The following is a 20,063-nucleotide window of genomic DNA, read 5'->3' on the forward strand; positions in this document are numbered from 1 at the left end:
AAAACTGTTGTGTCCAGGCAAAAATTACTCTTTGGAGAAGAAATGAAAGGGTGGGAACTTCAGATAAAATAATGTTTATAATAATATTATTATATATAATGCTTATATAGCTTATAAGTTATATGTTATATAATTTGTCAGACATGCAAAGCTCACCCAGAATGAGGGAACATTTCAATAACTGTTAATAAATAATACAACATCCTGATTTATGAAGCTGTATCTCTTTAAAGTAGGAAATATATCCTAAAGCACTTCTTTCCTTGTGTGTTTGCTGTCATCCAACTCATACAAATGGAGGCTTTCAAAGCACTTACACAGTCCTGTTTCATTAGTGAATGTGAGTTAAGCTTTTTGGAACCTGCATCCATTGGGATGTGATTATAAAGTAAACCTGAAAGACAAATTTTGACTAAGAAGTTTAACTTAAAAATCTTGTTTATAAGTGCTTTGGAACATGTTATTTTACCTAGCTTGCATTTATTGACTGAAGAAATAAGATGTAACAGAGTGAGGAAGTGAATGCAAACATCCCAGATGCCAAGGTGATCTGTTCAACTTCAGTGTGTCAAAAAAAGATCTACCTGGAGGTTAACTGATCCTCCAGACAAAGTTTTGGAAGATAAAGAACACTTCTTCTCACGTCAGATCATTCAAATATTTACGTAATAAATAATTGTTATTTCCAGCTCAGTTTTTCTCCCTCCTCTGACTCCATGGTGTTTATGGAGACTGACCTAAGAGCTGAAGATACAAATGGAAAGTTGGTGGAAATACCAAGATTTCCACATTTTTCTGTAGATCCCAGAAGACATCTTCTGAGAGAAAAACTGAGGAGCAGAAAGGAACAAAAATAGTTCATGCTGATCACTGAGCTGTCACTGCAGAGGGTAAGTTGCAGCAACTTAGAAAGAAGTGATTACAAGTAGGGAAGTAATTCCTTAACAGGATTTTCTTTCAAGCTGCACAATGCAGAAACTCACTCCAGCATCAACACAAACAATCCTAGCCCTGCCTGCAGTCCCTGCCCTGAGATCCCCTTTTTTTGAATCAAGTGGGCTGGGTTATTTGCAGATTTTCATTGTTAACACCAAATGTTGGACCAATTTAGTCTCGTTCCTGTAATCATTTCTGTTCCTTGTATTTCCAGTCCTTTTTTATTTGCTCTCTTAATTCAACTTTCAAAATAACACCTAAGAGCTGATGTCTTGCAGAGACAGCCCATGTGTGCTCTCTGCACTGTGTTTTGATAACTGTTTTCACCATTTCATCTGTTTTTTGGAGGTAGAATAATTTAGGTAATACATCAATTTGACACATTTTTAGTTTGATTTTGGCCCATCCATACTTCCTTAGGTATGTGCTGCCCTGTCAGTTTTGTTCGGCAGTTCTACATTTATTGAAATGTTCAGTCCTCCCAAACCTTTTAGGGATCAACAGGAGCACATTTGTTCAATAAATTGCCCACTGTTTCTTTCCATGCCAGTATTAATATTTTTTTGCAAGTTCAAATTGACTGGAAAGTGAATCCCTTCTCCATTAGTCTCATCAATACAGAGATGATGACAACTGACCCAAAGACAGGTCTTCCAGACCTACTAATGCTTGGATGACCTCCAGAAGTAGCTGCTGAATTTCCTATATCCCTGGAGAATTTGTCAAATTCCCTGGAATAAGGGCATTTGTGAGACCTGGATGGCAAAAGCATTTCTTACTCTCCATAATGATTCTTTTTAACCAACTCAGTGCATTCCTGAAGTGAAGGAAAACAACAAACAACTTTAAATCCTGTGTATTTTAATGAGGATTAAAAAAAGACTAGTGGGCTGAAATTAATGATGATTCAGAAATGAGTCAGCTATTGAATTCTCCTTCAAAATCTGTTTTCAAGAAGGGAAAAAATAAAAAGAATAGTATGAATAATTGGAAACTAAGGAGCTTTTGCAAGTAAATACTTGCAGCTGCTTAGTGTAAGTAAGGAATTCCAGAAAGCATGCATAAGAAAGAGCAAATTAATTAGTGCTGTTACTGCAGGTATCTTTTGAAAATAATTGATAGCTGCTAGGATTTCAGGTGAATGCAGCAAAGAAATTGGTATTTTTAAAGACTTGAGAGATCTGACTGCATATGAGACATTTATCCTTGAAGTGAGTTGAACACAACATCCATCCCTGGTCAGGGATGTGGCCCTAATCCCACAGGGCACTCAGGGTGGGCTTGAAGAATTCTAGGCTGTCCCTTATGTTTTCATATTTCACCCTGATGCATTAAATTTATGTTATCTTTTAAATTCCAAGAGTTTTCTTAGAAAGGAAAACATGTATGTTTGTTTGAAGCTAAAGTCAGTTCTGTTGTTCTGCTGCACTGGATATAATGCTTGACAGATAGGCATTTTGCCAAGAAATCATTTGATAAATTCTGAAATTTAAGAAAAAAATAGTGACAACATTTAACACTGCTTTAGATGACAACTACTGAGTTCACCTCCCAGACTGGACAGTCAAATTATTCACACCTGATGGATTTGCATCAGTAGAGGCCTTGTCACCAAAACAAATCTGACAGATTTTTTTTCTCTTTGTGTCATATATCTATGATGTATTTTACTGCCTATAGATTCTACTCCAGAATAAACCAATGGCAACATCCATGGGTATGCACCATGTAAAAAAAGAATGAGCCTTTCTCATGTTTTGCAGTAGTTCAGACATAAATCTCAAGAAGTGGAAAACCACTTTTTTTTTTTTTTTTTTTTTAATGTGTTCCAGCTTTGTCTTGGAGATATTAAAAAAAAAAAAAAGGAAAAGACCTTAAGCACAGCATATTTAGCTAAAAATATAAAAAGTATTTCTGTATTGATTTTGGACATCAGGTACTTCCTAAAAAGTGGGGAAGATTCCACACACTTATTTTCCTGAGCACTAACAGAAAAGATAAAAATTATTCCCTCATCTGCTTTTAGGCACAGACAGTAAGATAAGAAAAGACTTTTATTCTTTTTCTATGTTTTTCTCTTGCCCATTGTGCAAGAGGCACTGAACAATGTAAATTTATGTTGCAGTTTACAGCATGTCACTTTTGGTGTGTTTCTTCTAGGGGTGGTGATTCCGCCCCTTCTGTGGGTGGGCAGTCTGTTCCAAGCATTTCTGTCAAGAAACTATTCCTGATGCCCAAGCTGAACCTCCCCTGGCACAGCTTGAGACCTTTCATCCTTGTCCTCTTGCTGGTTACGTGGGAGAGGAGCCTGACTCCCCCCTGCTACACCCTCCTGTCAGGGAGTTTTAGAGAGCCACAAGGTTCCCCTGAGCCTCATTTTCTCCAGGCTAAAGAAAAATAAATAATTTCTCCAGTTTTGATGGCTGGAGCATCTCTGCCTTCAGTAAATATCACTTCATTTGGAAAAAAAGGTCCCAGTCTTCTCCCTTCAGCTGCTGCAATCACTGCTCAGTGATGGTCATGACAGACAACACATTTCAGAACAATTTAGCATTTTGCTCAACATAATTTTAAAATTTTTAAAATTTTTTTATTTTGAATCTATTAACCATATCCCACTGAGCCTTGGGCATCTATTTTAAATTATCAGCCGTCCTGTTGTGAAATGGTACTCAAGTGCTCACCTTTTTATTTAAAGCAATAACAAGTTGTCAAGCTCCACGAGGTGTGAGTACAGCGAAACCAAGCCAACAGATGCACAAAGGCAGCTTTGAGTACAGGAGCTAAAGTATATGATCCGAGGGAATTTTAAGGTGTGTGGAAACGCGGATGGGTGTTTTTCCTGCCTGATGATGAATTTCTCCCGGAATAACCAAAAGTGAATGTGAAAAACACATCGATATCTGCGATAGTCATTGCGAGCAGCGCTGTCATTTCAGTGCCCTCTGCCGGACACTGAATGGCATCTCAACACTGCCACGGGTACTTCTGGTGCTTCAGAATCTTGTCAATTAAAAAACCAAAAAATTAAAAAAAATATTATTTTAAAATAAAATTAATTTAATTAATTTAATTTAATTAATTAAAATTTAAATTAATTTCTCTGACTCTAAGACTTAAAAAAACCAACCAACCAATTGTCTTTATGAACACGTGTGTCATTTCGAGCAGGCATAACTTTTTCAGCCCAGGTAGGACAGAATGCTTCCTGAAAAAATACTGCTTTTGCTAGTTTTGAGATGAAAACCAGCTGCAATGATGCAATTCGGTGTGGTGCTTGGCTTAAATGCTTAGGCTTACTGTGAATTTTGATTGAATTTGACAGAATCAGAAAGCTCATCCTAGACTTGAGCTTGTCTCGCCTGTGTCAGTCCCCTGCATGGATCTGCATACAGGACCAGGATCACTTTTTGTGGGTCTTTGGCATATGGATGTTCTGGCAGCATCTTGGATCCCACTAAAAATATAAAAAAGCAGACTGGCTCTGTCAGAAGTGGCAAGGAGGTTTTTCTTTGTTGAGAATCTGGTTCTGTTTGTGTAACTTGTTCTGCTACTGGTAATCAGGTACACATAAAGCACATTCATACTTGTTTGTTAGTGTTTATTGTTGTTGTTTGCAGTTTTGCTATTAGTTATGCTCTCTGTACAGGGTTATTATCTATTATTTAGTTACTCACAGCATTTTGAATGGCACTTCTAAAAGAAGCTGACCTGGTTCACATGCCACTGGTCTAAATTGCTTTCTAGATAGAGGATTCATTCTCTGCATCAGAAGAACCTGGCAAACGCTCTTTGATCTTGCAATTGTCTTCTTTATTCATAGCAGCATCTTCTTGTCCATTCTCTAGAGGCTTGGAGTTCTTATTTTGAAAGTGTTTCTTTAGCAATATATAAAAAATTATTCCAACCAAGTAGGAAGGACCTCTTAAAACTGCTCCTAAACCAAGGAAGACATACCTGTGGGACAGAGCATAGAAGATTGGGCCAGGCATTGAATTCTACAAAAACACTGAAAAAAATAATTTAATGGCTTTCCAGGCTCCCATACATATATATAAAAAAACAACTCAGGAGAAGACATTAAAACTCATTGTTTGTGAATGATACCAAAAACTGGACATTTTTACTTGCAAAAACTTCTCTGAAGGAACTGATAATTCCTTTTTTTTTCCTATTTTTTTTTATTTTTTTTTATTTTTAAAAGATTTTTGGATCACTTTAAGACTTTAGAGTCTTTAGGGCTAGAAATATTTTGAGGTCACCAGCGTGGTCTATTGTATGTAAAAATAAAAAAACACATCAGAAGTTGCCAAGGCTTGAGTGAAACAGAGAAAAACCTATGGAGTGCTCCCCCAGGAGACTGATAGTGGTTGGGTTTTCACCAACACCTACAGCTACTCAGTACAATATTCTGTCATGGACTTTTCTCTCAGAAGTGGCCAATGCACAGCCTTAACATTCTTGCTAGTGTGAACAAACTACCTGCAAATAAGGTAAATCAGGGTAACATTCCTCTTCATGGTAAAACCTAAAGTCTGAGGTATTTTTAATTGGCTCTAAGTATATGAAGAATACAGAATTCATTCCAGATATCTCTGTCATGGATATTGAATTTCTTTTGTACAGTGTGAAAACTGACTAAGAATGAAGAGTTTAACATTTGATCTTGAGCTTTTTCAATTTCAGGAATTCTGGACCGACTTAAAGTTGAGCCCAGGGTTAGTATCTGACCATGATTTTGGATCACACACTAGAGTGTGAGTGAAGCAAGCATGTCCTTCCACAGAGAGGGTTTTTGTGCCCTAATTTGCTTTACCTGTTTGCATTGGAGTCATAGAGCCTGCAAGCCCCTCGCTTCCCACAGCTGGTGCTTCCCCATTTCAAGCACGTCTTGTCGATCGCTGCACCGAAATAAACCGGTGCTGGAATCCCAGCTGCAAGGAGACAGGCAAAAAAATGGGACAAGGTTTCACAGGAAAGGACATCTTCTCAGAAATCAGCTTTATATTTCCTTAGTGGTGATTGCACACTTCAAGGGTGGCACGAGGTGGATTGGGCTCTGCAATGATTTCTCTTACCCAGCGTTCTCATGATGAGTGTGTACAGACCAACTGCGAGAGCTTTGAGCTCTGGCTGAACACATCTGGAAAAAAAAGAGGTATAAGTAAGAAGTGTTGGCCTATTTAGTGCTTAGACATGCGATTAAATAACCAGAATTTATTACTCTTGTTGATGGAAAGCCAAAATTTGGGAGAAGAGTGCTTCCTTCCTCTGCTGAAGTGTGTTGAGTGATATGAAAAAGGTGAATTTATCTGCTGATTTCCATCAAATAGCTGCTGGAAAGTCCATTCCCTATGCATAATTAAGGACTTGAACTTTTAAAGTCATAATCAGAGCCTTTTTCTTATGGAAATGGACTCTAATTATCTTCACTCTTGGGCATACATTTCCCTCACTTACTCAGAGCCCCATCCAACCTGACCTGGAACACTTCCAGGGATGGGGCAGTCACAGCTTCTCTGGACACCCTGTGCCAGGGCCTCACCACCCTCACAGGGAGGAATTTCTTCTAACCTAAACTTTCCCTCTTTCAGTTTGAACCCATTACTCCTTGTCCTACCACTACAGCTCCTGATGAGCAGGAAAGTCCTTTTTTTCCCTAAGGTAAAGAAACAAACATGACTTTGAAAGCCTCACTAGAAAGCCTTTGATAAACAGCCTGCTGTACTCACCTGAACATAATCATATATGCAGGAGTGGCTCCCAGGGCGTAGAAAAAGCCACCTATGACTTGTATTACTGTGTAATAAATGAACTTCATCGAACAATCATCGCTTTTTGGACATTGCCCCAAGGTGGCAGAATTGTTTCCTACCCATGGACTGTTGATTTCAAGACATCTGCAGTTATGGAAGACCTGGAAGACACAAAACAGTTTTGGTAGGACACTGCTCATGAAATGGGGATTCTGTTGGAGAGAAAACAGAGTAAAGAGACGGCTCTAGAACATTTATGTTCTGGAGTGATCACCTGGCATCAGGAAACATGCAGATGGCACAGCACAATGAAGGTTTACATCCAGGGACTGGAACTTTGTCTCTGGGACTCTGGGCATTATCTCCAACACTCCATGCTAAGCAAAAATCAGTCACCCAGAAGAAGAAGAAGCAGTTTCCTGACATCCCAAATTCTCACATGGAGGAAACAAGCTGCCTTTCCTTAACCCATTTTTCATACTTAAACATTAATGATCACTAGCAGGGAAGATACTACTCTATCTTAGTGTACTTCAACTGTTAGGTTAAACCTCAGGGCAGCCAAAATTATGTTTATGAAAGGCAAAGCCTATGGACAACCTTCAGGCAACATGAAACCATTTGATTTGTGTGTTTCCCCCTCTTGTGCTCAACCTACAGATGACAAAAGTTAATATCTAGAATACAGAGCTAGAGCTTTTTGCTTAATGTGCAGTAACTCAGAGAAATCGCTCTTTTCTGTGCTGTTTGTAGCCAGAAATCAAAAATACCTTACTGACTAGTCCCCACTAACTCTGATTTTCCAAAAATGCATTATCCTACTAAATCTGTGATGTTGCATGGAAAATAAGCAGGTTGGAAACCTTGGAAACCAAAGCAGGGTCTTACTGTGTTCTTTCCACGTCCCACGGAAGTCTCGCAGCCAGCCAGACACGCCGAAACATAGGTGATTCCATTGGCTCCACACACAGGATCCCACACATTGGAGGCACATTTGCAGTGAGAGTTGCATTCAGAAATCAAGGAATTGTTGTGGTACGGAATGGGGTTGCTTGGAAGTTAAGTTCAGACAAGTGTAAGAAATTTTTAATTCAGTGCTGAAGTCAGTGAAGTCCCTTCTGTGTGACAGTGCTGCTGTTCTGAAACCCATCTCATATGCCCAGGACAAGTTTTCACAGCTGAGTTTCTACATCTCTATTGGTCTGTTTGAGATTCCACCCTCCTTGCATTGATATTAAAGTGATTACTAGATTATAGAGAATTTTAAAAAAAGCCCCAAACATTGCTACTGATTTTACAGGTGTAGACAGAAAAGAGAAAGGTGGGAGAGATCAGTTGAACTGCCCCCCAACTGAATTTAGAGCTAGCAAGAGTTATCACAGTCTTATCAAGTATATCTTTATTGGTTGGTAAAAATGCACCAATGACAGAAACCAGATCTCCTGGTCTCTGTAGTTAAAAAATACTCCTCTCTTAAAGCCTAGCTGAATTTTTTCATAGAGGATATGAAGAATGAAGTTATTATCTTTTGCTTTCAGTAATTCTTTGTGTATTGAGCAAAAAGATATGTCTTCACTTATCTTCTCCTTTCTAGGTAAGTAAAATTTATGTGCTTGCCATTTTTTCATCCCAGTGCTTCCTAAGCATAATTCCTAATTCCTAAGCATATTCCCTGGTCCACCATCTACATTCCTAGTGAAAATATTGCACAGAAATAAAATACTGCCACCCATCCCCAGCAAAACAACCTACATTGCTAATGATGCAATTCCTAATTAATCTTTAACCAGCACTGGGCTTTGTCAGGCTGACACTCTGCTGACCAACAAAACTACCCCAGTGACATGTGGCAGGTTTCTCTTTTAGCCTTGATGTCACAGTACCTTTTTTGAGAACTATGGAGAAAATCACAATCTTTTCTATTTTACACTCACCCTTGATAGGACACTGTCATTCCTGCCACGGCGTAGTTATCACAGCCAACAAAGAGGTGTAACAAACTGATGACATAGGACAAAAATGACATGGCAAATGAAAACTTTGTCGCTCCAATGATGCTCATTTTATACTTTTTCATTATAAGCCCTCCTAGGAAAATGCCAAGACCTACAGGAGGTAAGGATGTCACTCCTGAAAGAGATTATAGAAGGGGAATATAAGAATTAAAGAGTCATTTTGGTCTTAAGAGCCAAAGTCTGCCCTTAGTTTTTTGTTCCTGGTAGCTTTATGGTCTGTTATGACTTCAGAAAGGTTTGTGCTCAGTCCAACTCCTGGGCTGCACAAGCTGTTTGTGGAGTGCCAACCCTCCAAGCCCACTTCCATTGCAAGGAACTTGCCAGATGCTTCAGCAACTAAAACTTCCACACCACACTCATTGCATATTTGGGGTGCCCTTGTTATAAGTATAATATAAATGCAAAGTAATGTAATATAACTTAAAAATTTCTTAGGATCCCATAAGTAAAAACCCTGTAATTTTTTATAATTCAGGTTCAGGTCAGACTGCCATTTACCTCAACCTATTCTGCATGGAATTCAGCCCCAAATAAAGCACAGGAGAACTTACTCCCATGCATTTCTTACAGCATAAGCAGTTCTTGCATGGTGGAACTCACCTATTAGAAAGTTGGATTTGGATGTAGATTGTCCATACTGCTGTTCCATGTACTTTGGTTTGTAAGTCACGAAACCAATAAAACCACTGAACTGTAACAGTGAGCTACACAAAAATGTAAAGTACATTCGATTACCCAGTACTTTTTTCAGGGAGTTATAGAAATCTGAAAGAAAGGGACATATGAGTTGGCATTGGAAGATGCATGGCATAATTACTGGTGAGTAACCTGCAAAACTTAGGGCAAGGTCCTGCTCTCAGCTGTCCAAGCGCAAGTTGTACTGATCTTCATTTGCATGAGGGTATCTGAAAGCAAAACCAGGCTCTTGAAAAGCACCAGAGGTTGAGACACAGGAAGAGAATCCTAAAAGAAGATAGAAGTGTGGGTTAAGGCCTGGCTGCTCTGTTGAGATATGCACATGAAGACTAAGGGGCTCCACACAGCACAGACTTTGTTCAGCTTGCACGAATATTATCACAGGCTCAAGGCTAAGTGAGAGCTGCCTTGGTGGAGATGTCCAGTGTCTTCCACTGGGGTCTGAACAAAAAATTGACAAATGAAGCAAAGCAACTTCTTCCCATCACCTTTCCACCACTTTTTTGTTTGTTTGTTTGTTTATTTTTTTTTTTTGCCTAAGGGCTGCACAACCAGAGTTATTCAAGCCTGATGTATTTTCATCAGGCACCAATGTACTTCAGAATCTCCATGAACTCTGCCAAATGAATAATTTGTCTTTCCACACTGCAAAAGGAGCCTTTGAATATTTTCTTTAGGTTCAGATACAGGAACGCTTTTCCACTGTTCAAATTTCTTCCAGCACAAAATTTTAGAGGTAGGTGCCACTCAGGTGATGATTTATTTCAGGTGATGATTTATTTCAGGTGATGCATGCAGAGCCTCAGAGTCCTGAACAAGCTCTTTCACTTCTAACAATTTTTGGTGGACCTTTTCTTTCCAGGGGATAACTGCCTGGTTTAGATGGAAGTGCAGGGGAGGCAAAATATTTTGCAGAACTGTTACATTTCCTATATGAGTTGTGCCTATTGCTTCTCACATTTATACAACATGAGAAACACTTGCCTTTCAGCATTACTGACCACTTCCTTGGCTTCTTTTTTTCTGGAGAAAGTTTATTCTTCATGGCACCTGTGCTTTCCAGGAGACCATGTGAAGTTTTGTCCTTATTGGCTTCCTCTGGCTTTTTCAGACTCTTTGGCAGGAAGCAAAATGGAATGGCAGATAGGAAACTGGTTGCTCCACCTATTAAAAAGCCAAGCCACCATGCACCCACCCAGCGGGAATCCTGTGGGGTGATAGTGATGCTCCCTAGAAATGAAGAAAACAGGCACAAGTTACCCCAGTGAAGAAGCTGAGTGTTCCAAACCTTTTTTCTTTTATGACAGCTACATTTTATAGTGTCTGACTTCCAACAATAAACATGTAATGAGGGACCATCCCTGAAGTGAAGGCATCAGGAATCACACCCTGAATAGTGTTATACAATCATAGATTGGTTTGGAATTGGTTTGGAATCAACAATTCCAGTTGACCAGGATGGTCTGAGACCCATCCAACCTGGCCTTGAACCCTTCCAGGTATGGGGCATCCACAGCTTCTCTGGTTCCTGTCCCCTACCATCCTCACAGGGAAGAATTTGTTCCTGACATTCTAATCCCAACTTACTTTATAGTGGTTTGAAGCCTTTACTGTTTGTCCAGTGTTATTTTATCTGCATTTTTACAGCTTTCACTGACTGATATTTTGTGGCAGACATAGCAACGCCAAGGTCCTTACCCAACACATGGGAAACCAAAAGGGGTGGCAGACAGACCTCAAGTTTGGTGTGTTTTTTGGCTCCTGAGACCATCCTCTGCTTTCCTGAATTGTGTAGGTCACTATTAAGCAATTGGACATTCTCTGTGGTGTCAGTGAAATTACCCATGGCTTTAAATGTATTGCAAGGAAAATGAGAGTAGCTGGTTGTATTTTTCTGATTTTTAATTCTGGCATGATTGGCAGGGGACCAAGATTATAAGAATTTTCACTGCATGACTGGAATTGGCTCACTGTCTTTACTCTTAAATAAAATCAAACACTGTCTTAACAAAGGGCAGAGACAAAATAGTTCACCTATCTAACTACAGGATTCTGAAGAGCTGAAAACTTCTCTGTCCTGCTTGAAAAACAAGATCACTGAAGAGGAACAGGATGAAGGACCACGGCCACCACTTACAGGGATTGCTGTGTGCCCTCTGGCATTGTGCAGATGTGAATACACACACGTGTTTTCAGTTCATCTGAGTAAGCAAGGGCTGAGAAAAAGTGTAGAGCGAGCTGCAAAAACTATGTGAAATGTAAATGTAAAATATTCAGTGGAAAGGGTGGGCAATTCCCCCAAACTGTAAAGCTGCTGTACTAGCAGAACCTTTTTTGTTAAAATTCTATTTTAGAAAAAAAAAATCTTGATTCTGTGAGAGTTCTTGGTACTAATTCTTAGAGTTGTGTATTACAATCCTTTAATCTTAAAGCACACTTCCAAAATGTTTCCAGTCTAATTCTGCCTTTACTCTAAAAGCTTTCAGTAATTTAGCAAAATTGTAATAAATTATAAAATAAAAATAATTAAATAAATATAATTCAAATAGATTAATATAATTAATATAAAGAAAATATATGCAAGTGTTTATAGGAAATTTTTATGGACAAGTATTAGCTTACTTTCACTTTTTCTCTGTTTTGCTTACCTGGATCCACAAATCCAATATCCACATACAATTTTGCACAGAGAGATCCCAAGAGGAAACCAAACATCGGGCCCATCATGGCTATTGTGTGCAAACACGCTGAAAATACAATGAAGCAGATGCTAGTACCCTCTAATGGCTGAGTGCTGTCTTCTGCAGAGGGTGATGGACCTCTTACACTACTGATCTCTCAGTTTACTTCATGTTGAGATTACCTACATACACAGGAACATTCTCTTCTTTAGCAAAATCATCGAGGTAAGAGATGCCCAGGGGTGTTATTGGTGTCTCACCAATCCCACGTAACATGTTCCCCAGTAAGATATATATCCACATATATGATGATGGTTCCTTCTCACAGCCTGCAGATGACAGTTTACACCTTTGTAATAAAATATTTGAATGGGAAACAAGGAAAAATCACAGGAAACGTAGCACATGAAGTGATTATAGATTAGAAATCAAGGTATTAAGAACATTTCCTTATAGAAGATAAATGAAAGGCTGTCAGCCCCACGATAACTTTGCATGATCTTTTAATAACACATTCTTCCACCCCCATTTTGGATTTGATTTCTAAAAACACAGGTATCACCCATCAGAAAAAATGCTCATTAAAAAATAACTTACTGATATTTTCAAAAATATATTACCTGGCATATATAATGAATCTTTAATGTGAGAAGCTTGAGATGGTTTCTGGTGCAGAGCTTGGCTCATTCTCTACCTGTGTCCCATACAAGCAACATATAAAAGAGCAGTATTCCATATTGTAAGGAGGATAATGGCAATCTCCATTTATTTCTCTTAAACTCTATGCAGTTTCATGGGGAGTTCTTCCACTCCCCAACTCCAGGTCCTGGGTAGCTGAATCCTTGCAAGCAAGGATGAAACAAGCTCCCATATTGTGAATTTTCGTTTACATTTCCTTACCTGATGGTGAGACTTCCAGGACAGTGTCATTTACATCTTGATGTAGGGAACAGGGATTTATGCTGGAAGTTAAGTTGGCTGAAGCAGCTTTATGTGGTGCTGTTTCATACTTGTAGCTGCAAACACACAACAGTGGGTTTAGAAGCAGTGCTCACCAGGGAAACACCAGCATGGGAGGGATGGAACCACTTTGCTGTTGTTTCCCTAAAGCTAAAGATATCTTTGATTAAATATAAATTCAAGGGTCTACTGAAGGAGCAAATAAGATTATTTAAGAGCATTTTAGAAAAACAAAATGCTAAAATTAAGAAGAAATTAAAGTTAGAATTCTCTGTCTGGAAGGCATAATGTTTTAAGCTGGAAAATTCTAAAGGGCTTGTGAAAGTATCTCAAATAGGATTGAATTTTTGGTGTCTAAATTTAGGGTCAGGTCCAAGTGAGCTGCCTGTGTTGACCCCACAGCCAAGGAGAAAGAGAAGAATGTCATGAGTTTGAGCAAAGTTCCCCTTCCATCTTTGATGTGTGTTTGGTCTGTTCACCTGCTTTAACATGATCCCTTTCCCAGAAACGAGTGCTGCTGAGGGGCAAAGTACAATTAGCTTTAGCAGAACAGCATGGCAAAGCACACATTCTGCTTCAAGGAATTGCCCTTGCTCTGTTAGACCAGGCAGGCTTATTTTCCAGGTTGAAACAAAGAGCAGCCATTAGGAGACACAGTGCAGAGCAGTTCCCCTGCAAACCTTCAGGCCCAGGTTTGTGAGTTGCCCAGTGTAGACAAGTATGATACATGGTCTGTCTTAAAGACAAAGAAAAACTGATGGAAAGTCTGGTTCTAGTGCAAGATCCACTATTATGAAAGAAAGCATTCCTCAGTTTTCTTTTTTACAGGAGTATACCTAAAATTATTCTAATATATTTAAGAAATCAACAGAAATATGTCTTACTCTATTTGTCATCTCTGTGCCCAAGTTATGGCTAGAAACATTATCACATATGAGCACAATGGGGAAATTCCCTGAGCCACGAGAAGGTAAATGAAAATTAACCAAATATGGAAAATCAGTTTAGCCAGGCATGTGCATTTGGAAAAGGAAAAACCTGGTTTGAATTCTACCAGCACTCATCCATCTGCAGCTCTAGCATAATTTCATTCTTTGCTTCCTTTCTGAACAAGCCTGAGTGGAAACTAAAACATTCATTGTGATTTTCTCATTTTTTCGAGGAGTTGCACTTTCACTTCAGAAAAGCTGTATTTTTCGAATGAACATTCAGCATCACAATAGTGATGTGTGTGCCATGTGAGGTTCATTGCACTTGGAAGTGAGGTTCTACAGGCCTTTGGAAATCTAAGGCTAAAGATACAACAAGTTTCATTTAAAAACCAGAAAGCACAATGAAACTCCAGTGTTAGGTTACCCAAATTCACCATGCTTAGTACTTACTATCCCATGAAGAAATGAGGCATTGCTGATAAAAAGCATCCCACAGCCATAGTAAAGCATCCCACAGCTATTATTTTGGGCCTATGGAGCTTAGCTCCAAAATAGCTGACAAATGCAATCACCAGCAAGTTGCCTGCAAGGAAATGAACCAGAATTAGTGCCAGATGCTGCCTCATGTTTCTCTGAGTAGTTTTCTGCATGTTAAAGAATATCCAATACCCATCTCAAAGCTGCTGTCGACGAAACCTGCGGTAGATGATGTCAGGTCAAACCTCCGCTCAATCTGAGTGATGGAGCTTTTCATTATCGTACCAGACAAGGCTTTGCTGAAGTAGCTGAATGACAGAGCAGCCAGAAATACCTGGGGAACGATTCAGACAGAAAATGGGAGGTTGAGGCAGGAAAACTAGTTGCAGAGGGATCAAATATATTTAAAACTGTGTGGAGCAGTCACCATCACAACATTTATTTGTTACTTAAATTGGAGTGGCAAAGTTAATCTTAACCCAAATCACATTTTGCTTGGGTCATATGTCCCTTATTTTAGGTCAATTCATAACTTCATAAATTCTTTATTTCAATCAATTTGGCATCAAAATAAAAGATGTATTCAATGAGGAATGTGGTAGTGACTGAGCTTATCTCTGTGTCATATGATGTATTTTGAAATATGCATTTTATCTATATACCATATATCTCACAAGGAAAAGCTTAATACTCTTGGTAGTTTGACTGCTGCTTCCACCAACACACATTGTGGCTTTTGCAAAGAAAGATTTATTTGGTAAAACATTTAAGTTTGTTTAAATATTATCCAGATATTTCCACATAGTCTAAAAAACAAATAGACTTATTGCTCACTTGGAAAGAGTTGCAATACAACAGAAACTTGGGTAAATAAACAATGTAAATACAGGTTTGGACATTGCAATACTATCTACTCCAAGAAATGAAGCCAATCTGGGAAGTAAGAGCTTGAAATTTGGTATATTTACTCTCTGTTTGTCAGGAATGAAGAGAAAAATCTCCCAAGTGTGGGGTTTGCCCTATGTTCTATATTTCCTGAGCTTGACTGGCAAAAAATCTGAGAATCACCCTTTGTGCCTTATGCCAGCAGTGCTCTCAGAGAGCTTGGCTGAAATCACGAACTGCTGATAAGCATGAAAACACAAACAAAAATTAATGGGGTCATTTGGGTTTTAAAATGCAATCCTCAGGCCAGCCACAAAACATTTGATGAAATATGGTTCACCTCACCTTATTTTGACCCTACAAGACTGGTGGTGACAGCAACCTCTAGACAAGTGTGTTGTAGGCACCTAATTGAGGCTGGTTCTTCCTCTTGAAGCTGCTGCCTCTCTCTAATGACCAAGATGGGGATCCACCTACAAGTAACTTGTGGGTAAATATGGTAGATCCTGAATTTTTATTTTCTTTAGAAAAAAGATGAGATCTGACTATCCCCTGTACCTCTAGTGTGTGTCCAGTTCCACAAAAGATAGGGGGAAGAAGAATGAAGGAATTTGTCATGTCACATCTTGAACAACGTTTCTCAACAGATAACAATGGGAATTCATGGTGATATTGCTAAGGCACCAAACCTTCAATCCAGTGCAAGAGGAAGTCTTTTTGACTGGTGGATTTTTGTTTCCTTCATCATCCAAAAGCTGGTCAGGGTCTGCTTCCTGGTTAGAGTCATTGACATTGCTGGGTTTGGTTTCCACTGTCATGACTGATTTCTGTACTGAGTGATCTGAACTCAAAGAGAAAACAGTAATAAGTTCCAAAGCACATATGCCAAAATAGAGTTGTTTAAGGACCACTCTGATGAATCTGGTGAAACTAATTACAGGAAAATGCTGAGAGGTTGAAACTCAACCTTTCTACTTGAAACAATTTAGCTCAATTACTTTCATGTTTCAAAGTGTGTATTTGTTTAAATTCTGAAGTATCTAGTTTTGACACCTCTTTTTAAGAGACATAAGCACCCCCCTTTCTACCTTGTCCTATCTTTTAATGCTAAAAAGGCAATTTTGACAGAAGAGGAAGAGGCAAAGTATCTCTCCAAAAATAACAAGAGTCAACAAAGCAGTAGTGTTGAAGCACAGGGAGTCCTAGGAAGCTCTAAATTTTCAGGCTGCGAGGCTTAGAACTCAGTCATTGATTTGGTAAAATCTGTAGCAACACTGTGCCATCCAATTTATTCCTTTACAGTGGCTTGTTGGAAACAACTCTTAGTGACAAAATAATTTATTATTTCACCTAACTGAAATCCTGTAAGGATTTTACATGTTTTTTTTCTTCTTGCAATAATATGCAGGGTGTCCCTGATCTCTTCCTGTTTGCAGAGATGCCCAGATGCTTGAAATGATCTGCAACTAAACAGTTCAGGAGAACTGCTCCAGTTCCCTCAGCAACTTCCTGTAGTCATAGACATTTATATATCCTTTGACACATCAGAATGCTCTAGGGTTGAAAGCCTTGTTTTGTTATTAAGTTGTATTTTGGTTTAGTGCAATGAATAATTCAATACTTCATCTTTTTTTTTTTTCCTCAGCTTTTTAAAGTTCTGTGTCTAAGAGATGGATAACAACTAAAAAAGGACACTTCAGAGAAATCTGTTTGCAAAGTTTATTTAAAGAATGAAAACACTTGCCTGTTTGTGTAACTCCCACTACAATCAGAACAGATTTCTCAAGGACGATCCAGAAGCCAGTGCAGAGCCCCTCGGAAAAAAATGGGTCACTTGAAATAAGCCATCTTCAGATCTGCCAACAGGAGTATTGCATATTATTTTACAGTATTGAAATTAATGCCCTCAAGTCAGAGCTCAGAAATCACAGCTCACATGATCTGATTTCCCCCTGTGCAATACTCTCCTCATTTGAGAAAAGGGTGAAAAAGAGAGAGGGGAGGAAAAAAATCACACAAAGAGAGGTTTTATATGCTTGAATGCAGCTGAAAAAAGTTGGATGAACTTTTCCAATGCTGGAAAAGGTCCATCTGCTTTCCCACTGCTAATATCTACTTCCCAAACTCTTTTTGTGGCTGTGCTATAAGTCTGGGTCAGCACATGTATCAGGACAAAAAATATTATCTTCTCCTTCCCCTTGGCTACTCAGAGAGATAGGAACAAGAAGTAGAGAAGGGATTTCTCCAAGACTGCACAGCTACAAACAAAAAATATTGTGAAATAAAATTCCTGATGCTCAGGAAAAGCTAGTATACAAATGCTTTTGAGCATCTGATCCTCCAAAATTCACCTTTGTGTAACATGAAGATCTAAACTTCTCCTCATAATTATGATACATTGATGACTACAATAATGTGCTGGGTGAGCATATCATTGCAGATCACAGGATTGGAGAGGTGACCTTTTTTTTGGGAGTTTAAAGGTACAACATGACTTAAAATCTGGTGGCAGCATCTCCTCCCACCCTCAGATGACCCTGACCTACACAGATATCAGCTGGAAATGGAAGAGATGAGGGCTGGGGAAATTCCAGGCCACGAGATCATTAGAAAAAAGAAGATAAAAGGTCAATTCACAATTGATGGCAACAAACAGCAGCTGTTGAGCCTGATAATTTTAAGTATTGACAATGTTGATATTTTAGATTTTTTTCCTTAGCCTTTTTTTCCATGTTTAATAAATCAAAAGTTTAGTTAAAAATATGAAGTATGAAAGCAAAGTTATGAAGCTTTCTGCACCAAACATGACTTCTACTAATATGAGTTCTCTAAAACTACCATTCTTTGCCTGCACAAGCCACTCTTCTGTAATAGTGATCTGAGAGAGCTGCATTTGCAGAAAGACAAGATTTGGAAAATAAGGTATTGTTCTTGTATAGTGGTGTAGTCAATCAGCCTAAACACAAATTAACCAAATTTCTTCCTAGGGGAAGAAAAAGAAACTCTTCCCAAAAAACAAGCAAGCAAGCAAAAAAAAAAAAAAATCCACTAAAATTCTAAGCAGTACAGACATGAAATTTAATACTCAATTAACTTTTTTGGAACTCTTGATAAATTCACATGATTTTATGCTCAGTACAGTCTCTTCTGAGAACCACTTTGGCTGGGGGAAAATCAAGACTCTTAACAAATGAATATTAGTCAAGAGTCTTGATTTTTTTGCCCACCCAAAGTGGGGATCATTCGTGTTGCTGGGAGCTGACAGCTTCCTTGACATCATGGGAAATCATGCACCAAATTGCAATTCAATTGCAGAGTGAATGCAGCCAGCCTTGCAAAAAACAGATTTTTTCAGTGCTTCAGGGCACATGATATTATAAGGGCCATGGCCTAACTCAGTAAATCTGTTCCTTATGGATATAAAAAAAATCAGCGTTGTTTTATACCTGATAATTATATGCAAATTATAATGAATAAGAGCATCAACTAAAAAAGCCTCCACATGAATAACAGGTAATAAGTTTACAAAGGACAAGATGGCAGTTTGCTGCAGGTTTTGTAGACTCTAACAAAAGAAAAATACAGTGATGCTTGAGGACTTCGAAGATCCAGCAATGACACTCTAAGTCTGTCATCATAGTTGTTCTCTCAGGGACTGTGACATCACCCTGTAGAAGAGCAAATCACAAATCAAGAGCCACATTTCCTCCAGTAATTTACGGAATTGCAGTGCTGTTAATCTGATTATTTTACTGATATTTGCATGCCATCATAGCAAGACCTTTTAAGTTCACCTAATATGAAAAATGAGTGTTACAGAGCTGTGCAGACTTCAGTGCTCATTGTTCAAGACATACAGTGCTGACATTTCAGAGACACACGTGCAATGCATGATGCCATCACTAAAGAATTGACATTTTCACCAGGACTGGTGAATTATATTCAACTATAGCAAATGCAACTGGAAACTGCACAAGTCATGTTTGATAGCTGCAAATGGCAACATTTTAAAGTTAAGACAAACAGAAAGAATATTAGAGAGGTTCCTACCTAGGTTCTGCATCCACAACAACAGCAATTATAATACCACACAAATGCTCAGAAGTCAGAGAATTCTTTCCTTAAGCAAAGCTCTGCTGGTATATGGTAGAAGAATCATTAACTTCCAACTCAATCCAATGTTTTAATCTTGTCTCCTCCCAGTTCTGCCTCTGTTAAAGGTCCCAAAATCCATGTTTATCCACAGTGGTCAAAAGTTAATTAGGAAGGAAACGTGCAAGTGTGTTCCTTTTGTACATTCTTGCAAATCTCCTTTTTCTTTTCCCTGAAATTCTCTAGGTTATAATGGTTCACACCTCCCTGGTGTTCAAAAATATGATGTCCCAACTTTAGAAATATTTGTTTCCAATGCATTTTGTTATGAAGTTTTATTTCCATAGTATATGTCTAAAAGTCCATTCAGATCTGCTAGAGCCAGCCAAGGACTTGCAGGAAGAGAAAATGTAGTGCCTTGGATATAATGAAAAAAGGGGGTGCTCAAGAATCATTCACACTTAAATGACTGTTCAGATTTATATTTTATTGCTATTAACATTAAAGGCAGGTGAAATACAAAGGTATATTAGGACTATGTGTACTTTGGAGCTGCCCTTTATCACTTACAAACTCAGTTCAAGGAAATCGGAACAGGTTTATTTGATTGTGCCCCTGCTGTGCATTCTGCCT

The 20,063-nt window shown here is 38.6% G+C and overlaps 1 protein-coding gene across 3 annotated transcripts in view; it reads right to left on the minus strand.

Annotated features, from left to right (window-relative positions):
- Positions 1–4,516: 4,516 nt before the first annotated feature.
- Positions 4,517–20,063, minus strand: part of LOC107204204 (solute carrier organic anion transporter family member 1C1-like) — a 41,515-nt gene continuing 25,968 nt past the window's right edge. For 2 of the 3 annotated variants that reach the window (XM_033514734.1, XM_033514732.1), the window contains exons 2-16: positions 17,083–17,194; positions 16,028–16,179; positions 14,646–14,787; positions 14,427–14,559; positions 12,985–13,100; positions 12,267–12,413; positions 12,052–12,150; positions 10,388–10,633; positions 9,308–9,472; positions 8,627–8,822; positions 7,581–7,743; positions 6,669–6,853; positions 6,015–6,079; positions 5,753–5,870; positions 4,517–4,893 (exon numbers count right to left, since the gene is read on the minus strand). In XM_033514734.1, coding sequence (XP_033370625.1) covers positions 4,680–4,893; positions 5,753–5,870; positions 6,015–6,079; positions 6,669–6,853; positions 7,581–7,743; positions 8,627–8,822; positions 9,308–9,472; positions 10,388–10,633; positions 12,052–12,150; positions 12,267–12,413; positions 12,985–13,100; positions 14,427–14,559; positions 14,646–14,787; positions 16,028–16,156 — 2,118 coding nt within the window. In that variant the 5' untranslated portion in view covers positions 16,157–16,179; positions 17,083–17,194 and the 3' untranslated portion in view covers positions 4,517–4,679. Of the gene's footprint in view, positions 4,894–5,752; positions 5,871–6,014; positions 6,080–6,668; positions 6,854–7,580; positions 7,744–8,626; positions 8,823–9,307; positions 9,473–10,387; positions 10,634–12,051; positions 12,151–12,266; positions 12,414–12,984; positions 13,101–14,426; positions 14,560–14,645; positions 14,788–16,027; positions 16,180–17,082; positions 17,195–19,388; positions 19,488–20,063 lie in introns of those variants that run through there. The other variant, XM_033514733.1, reaches the window with a different exon arrangement.

Source organism: Parus major, chromosome 1A (genome assembly GCF_001522545.3).
Source record: "Parus major isolate Abel chromosome 1A, Parus_major1.1, whole genome shotgun sequence".
NCBI lineage: Eukaryota > Metazoa > Chordata > Aves > Passeriformes > Paridae > Parus > Parus major.